The 6017-nt window shown below is 52.3% G+C and overlaps 1 protein-coding gene across 2 annotated transcripts in view; it reads right to left on the bottom strand.

Annotated features, from left to right (window-relative positions):
- The window catches only part of Chrdl2 (chordin-like 2), a 31968-nt gene extending 25951 nt beyond the window's left edge, over positions 1-6017 (bottom strand). For both annotated transcript variants that reach the window (XM_005379912.2, XM_005379913.2), the window contains exon 1: positions 5596-6017. In XM_005379912.2, the coding sequence (XP_005379969.1) occupies positions 5596-5677 (82 nt within the window). In that variant the 5' untranslated portion in view covers positions 5678-6017. The remainder of the gene's footprint in view (positions 1-5595) is intronic.

Below are 6017 nucleotides of genomic sequence, written 5' to 3'. Positions count from 1 at the left end.
TCTGTCTCTGTCTCTGTCTGCCTGTCTGTCTCTCTCTGTATGTCTCTCTGGTTCTCACCATGTAGCCCATGTTTGACTCAAGCTTGTGATTCTCTTGCCTTACTGGGATCACACGCTCTGCTCACTCTTTACCTATACTGACTTTCTTAAAGTAATTACACTCGACCTAATCTGATTCCAGGGCAGTGATGTTTACCAGACAGACTCCCAAAGTTACCATATCGGCCCAGGCTGGCTCCTGCCTGCTTTTGCTGCAAAACTCTTCGAGGTGGCCCTGTTTACAGCCTCGACTTCTCTTGCTGAGTTTCTTTAGCTTTTCCACTGCCCCCACCAGCTCCTTCACACTTCTGTGCCTTCACACGTGCTGCTTCTTCCTCCTGGGCGACAATACCCCATCTCCAGTGCTTGATCAACTCCTTACTCTTCCAAAGCTGGCTGGGAAGCCACTGTTTCTGTGACGTCCCCAATCTCACAGGGCCCTGGCTTCTCCTTCGCAGGTGAGTTCAGCCTCTGATTACAGCCCTCATGGCCAGGGTCAGGAGTACTTGCCAAGGGCGTTTGTCTTTCTTACTAAACTGTGAGCTTCTTGAGAGGAAGGGCCAGAGCCCATTGAATTTTGTGCTCTATGCAGAGCCCATGTACATGAATAAATCAAAAAAGAATAGAGTTAAGCGAGAGGGAGAGGTTCTGGAAGAGGAGACAATCACCAGTCCTTAATCCTGGAAACTTCTCTCTTTAACAGAAAGAGCATTCGATTATACAGAAGGAAAGCCAAGTCCCTCTCAACACTTTGTCTTACCACCTAACAGAAATTAGCCTTTGACCTCACCTTCCAACTTGCTGCCATTAAATCCCTCTGCCAAACCAAAGAACACCATGTACCAAAAGGTCAGGAGCCTGGGGCAGCTGAGCAGATGAGTGATCTTACAATCTTCACATGCAAGTCAGAATTTCCAAACTGCCCCCGCCCAAGTGCATCCCACGGTCTGACCTGAAACTCTCAGGCTACGATATGGTTCTCCTCAGGGGTCAGTTGGAAAGACTAGCATGGATGAGAATTTTTCCACAGGGAGCAGAAAAGACAGCCAGGAAGAAGCTTCTGGGTTAGAGAAGAGGCTGGATAGGGTTGTGAAAAGCTACTAGGAGGGGCCAGGGCAAGAGAGAGAGAGGTCTGAAATTGTGGCTGGCCTGTCCCCAGCAGGCAAGAACTCAGAAAACCTGAAGGAGCCAGGCTGTTCAGGAATGTGAGAGCGTTTACATCTCTTCCCTCATGCCCATACAGCCATTGTCTATTCATTTATAGGCCCCTCTTCACACAAACAAATTTGCTCCCCTCTGAGACACAAATTCTGCCCTGGGCTCTGGCATCTGTTTGGTGGGGGAGGCCTCATAATAGAATCAAAAGAAATCTTAGCATCTTAGTGGCTGAGCTGTGCAACCTAGGGGAAGGGACCCCTTCTCTGACCCTTATTCCTTTCTTCTGTCACACAACATGCATGGGAGCATGAAAGGTCCCCTGAGCAGAGAACTGTCAAGCCAGGAAGGACAACTCTGTTGCCTGTCAGTGGCAAGAACAGGGATAGGACTGTCAGCATCGTGCTCTGCCTGGAACATATACACTCACAGTCATAGAAGCCTGGACAGTTTGGGATTCACACAATGCCCAATCTCTTTATGCAATGGATGTAGAAACTGAGCCCCTGAGAGGGATTGGACTTGTTGGTTTGTGCCGGGACAAACGCCAATGCCAGTCCGCAGATCTGGAGAGGATGTTTACAAGGATCCACCCATTCCCTCAGGGACAGGACCAGAAGAAATGGCTTTAACTTGCAAACAAAAGGACTCAGGTGAGACACAAAGAAAAAATCCTGAGTGCAGGAATGGGCTACAGAAGGCTGCTGGGGACCAGCCTTCTCTGAGTTGGGGCCGACCCACAGGCAGGGTGGCTGCCTCCGTGATCCAGCTCTGCACTGCCCCTTCCAGTGACACCACTCTCATGCCAGTCCTTCTTTTTGGGAGTCCAAGGGATTCAAGGTCCCTCTCCCAGAGCCGGCGCCGCAGCTGGTGGCTGGGGGAACTTGAGAAGCCAGTCCTGGAACAGGTGCAACAGCTGGAGGAACTGCGCAGCTGTCGCCTGCCCGGCTCAGTGAGCCAGTGAGTGAGGGAGAGACCTCTACTGGTGACAGAGGGGATGTGCAGAATCGCCCAGTCTAGACCCAGACAGAGGCCTGCCTGCCTGGAGTTGGACTTCAGGCCTTCACTCAGGTACTCCCTAACCCCTCACGCACATCTGGACAGGTGAATGAGGGTGTGGTCTACATGAACAGGAGGGCAGGGTCCCCACTTGTGTGTTTCCCACTATACCTGCTGCCCCAGGCCCTCCAGGCATTCTCCTGGTGTCTGAGGGTCTATCTGTCCTACACTCCCCCAGCTCTTCTTTTCTTTCCAAAGGTTAGGGTGGGCTCAGAATCAAGGCAACAACATCACACCTCTGGATCTTAGAGACTCAGACTGAGGGGCTGTGAAAGCTAGAATGGTCCTCAGTGATCATCCATTGAAGTCCAATGGTCTCACCTAAGAGAGGGGAAACTAAGATCCAGAGAAAGGCAATGTGCCCTGGGTCACAGTTGGAATCTGTGGCATGGCCATTCTAGAGCCCGAATCTGATTACAACTTTGCCCTCTGTACAACATCATACCATGGGAAGCTCCCTTCCTATCCCAGGCCTGGGATCTGGGATTCCATCACCTGGGAACCAGAGTGTGAATTCCCATAATACATGAATCCTTGGAGAAAGAATAGAAGGGTCCACATTTTTATGTGGTCGTTGACTCTCTCCTGAAAGAGGAGGTTGAGGGAGAGAAGAGAAAGTAGATGCATGGCAGACATCTAAAAGGGACAAGCAGTAAGGGAAGAGCAAAAACGAGGGGAGCCAGTGTCAGGTGGTGGAGGAAAGCTCCAAGGCCACTTCTGGGTCCTACAGAGGATGAGCAACCAGAGTAGAATGATCAGGACCATACCTGGATGTGACTCAGCTTGGGCTGGGTCAGTAATGGTCAATAATCAGGCCAATGACAGCTGGTGTCAGGCCTCTACCCTGGAGCAGAATTGGGGTTCAATCACTGGTCAGCGTTGAAGGTGCAGGGCTCAGCCTGGGATTGGAGTTGAAACTCAGTCTGGATTGTATCAGGGCTCAATGTATGGCTGGAGATAGAGTCAAAGGGGGAACAGCCTTTGCTGCACAGCCTCAGACTTGGACAGGGGAGCAGGCTGAAGCCCCTGTTCATGGACCCTCAGCATTCTGCAGGCACCGTCACCCTGGGTGACTGTGACACCACACAGACCGGAGAATTCCCACCTCATGGCACCACTTCTGAAAGCACCTCACATGTCACCAGGAGATTTCTTACCCACAGCAGGCTTGGTGTCTCTCACTGAGACAAGGCCCTTCACCACAGACCTTCAAAGGGGGTCCTGACAAATGAGTACAGGATGAATTCAAGGTTCATAGTTTGTCACACTAGACAACACAAGGCTCAGAGAAGGAAAGTAGTTGTCCTAATTTACCCCATTGATAAGTGACACGTCAAGGAGGAGGATATAGGTCTCCATTCCTTGGTAAATTCACTGTGTGACCTTGTGGTAAATCACTCCCTCTTCCGGGGCTTTGGTTTAATTCTAAGGATGGGTAATATGCTGGGTAGAAGGAGGCTCTCCAAGCTCAGACATCCCAGCATCTAACCTCCTCCCCACTTCACTCAGTGAAGTTGGCTCCAAGGCTTCTCCTCACATCTGGAGCCCTGTCCTTATGATGCGGGAGGGAAGATGAACTGCTGGCAGGACCTGCTGGTAGGTATAGACTCGAAGTAGCGGGGCCCAGAGGAAGGGAGGTCAGAGTGGATCAGGTTGCCAGGGACAGTTTGCTGGAAGCAATGACCAAGTGAGGCCGTGAAGGTGTCACAAGACATGGGAGGCAAAGAGGAGGGGTGTGAACAGGACACAGCAATCCTGAACAGAGGTCTGGTTCCGGGACATCTTCCCATAACACAGCAAGGCCAGGCATGGCACGGAAGCCTCCTGAGCTGAGTGTCTTTCAAGAACAAGAGGCCGGTAGGTGCAGGGTTCATTGAGGGGGAGGAGATATTGACTGAGTATTCCAGCATTGTGCTGGGTGTTTTAATACAATCACCTCCTCCCCAGGACACTTTGGATTCCAGGTTAACACCTATCTTACATATGAAGAAAATAAGGCTCAGAGAAGTTGTGTCTTATGAAGTCACACAGCGATAAGAGGCAGAGCCAGGACTTGAACCCAACACTGACTTCTTCCCATGACTTGTTCCTGAGGGCTTCTATGGGTCTGAGACAAAATACAGCACCACCAGCTCTAGAGAATCAGGTGCAAAGGAAAAGCATGGGAGAGCTGGGCTGCAGAGACAAAAGAGCACAGGCCGGGAGTGGGGCAGCTGGAATCTTAATCCTAGGCTCTGCCCTGTGTGACCAGGAGCAAGCCACTGTCACCACCCTGTCACCACCACCACTGTCACCCCCTGCTGCCACCTCCTGCTTTGGTTTATCAAATATTTCAGGTTCTGAACTAAGCTCCTCCATTCTCCTTAACAGAATCTTTGTTTTGGTTTTCCATCCTCACAGCATCGTAAGAGACAGGAAAGGGGTGCGGAGAGGATCTGTCAGCCTGTTGGGGGCAGTGAGGTTCAGGGAGATGATATAACCTGCCGAAGGTTGCACTATGTCTTACATGGAATCAGGCAACTGTTATTTAAGGAGCTCTACACACCATCCGTGTACTAGTTGCTTTACTTATTTTCTACAATCTAATCCTCATAACTGTCCTGGGATTTTTTTTACTCCCATTTTATAGATTAGAAAACTGAGGCTCAGAGGGGTGCCTCCCCCCAGTTGATATTCAATGGGGCTGCAATGATAAAGATCCTGGTCTAGTTCTCTGTGTCCCAGAGCCTCACCACTCCAACTCAGAGTCCCTTCTAGACATTGTAGGGGTAGGATTTGGAATTAGAGAGTTCTGGCTTTGGAGAACATACTAGTTCTATAAATTCCAGCAAGTTTCTTCTCTTTGCCCCGCCTACATTTTCTCATCTGTAAAGTGTAAGTGGTAAAAGCCACCGTAGAGCAGTGTTGGGAAGATCAAAAGTGACCAGGGACTGCCAAGGCTATCCTCCTTAGCTCTTACCTCTTCTCAAGGGCTCTTCCCAAATGCAACAGTCTCTACGCCCTCATCACACCCCTCTCCTGCAGCCAGACATACCCAACTAGCTGTTTCCTAGGATAAGTCCCCTTCCCCAAAACAGTGCCCTGCCCTTTTGCCCGCTGTCCGCAGCCTGTCCACCCCCAGGTCCCAGGCAGCAGCCTCTTTAGCTTTGAGTCTGGCAACCCAGGGGTCCCCAGATGCAGCCCATACGGGACCGCGGGAGTGTCTCTACCTCCGCGGCACAGGTGCTGCTGGTGGCCGTCACAACGCTTAGTGGTCTCCGTCCCTGGCGTCCTCCCCCTTTCCCCACACATCCCAGGGCCCCGCATCCCTCCTCCGCCCCACCAGCCTCCCCCTCTACTTACGGGCTCGAGCGTGAGAGTCCAAGGGGAACCAGAGCAGCGCGAGTCCCAGCAAGCAGGAGAGGACCCTCACCTCGGGAACCATCCTTCCTGTCCCCAGGGTGGGGCCGCCGGGCCGAGCCTGGAGGGGAGCCCCGGGAAAGTGAGAGGAGAGGGAGAGTGAGGCACGGGGGCGCGGATCCGTCCGCACACCCAGGGAGGAGAGTCAGGGAAGGGTCGAGGGGAGGAAAGGCGGACAGGAAGGAAGGGCTAAGGTGGGAATTAGAGAAAAGTGCAGAGAGGACAACGGGGAGGAGGGAGAGAGATGGAGCGATGGAGGGAGGTCGGGCAGAAGGGAAAAGCAGTCAAAGAAAGGGAGAAGGTGAGAGGCAGAGGAGGAGAAGAAAGGGAGGCGCGGACGCGGGTCTGCGGGGCGCGGCGCCGGG

The sequence above is a fragment of the Chinchilla lanigera genome, unplaced genomic scaffold (assembly GCF_000276665.1).
Source record: "Chinchilla lanigera isolate Chin_1 unplaced genomic scaffold, ChiLan1.0 scaffold00013, whole genome shotgun sequence".
In the NCBI taxonomy this organism is placed as follows: Eukaryota; Metazoa; Chordata; class Mammalia; order Rodentia; family Chinchillidae; genus Chinchilla; species Chinchilla lanigera.
Note: the sequence above shows the minus strand (reverse complement) of the source record. Positions and strands in the feature narration are given on the sequence as shown.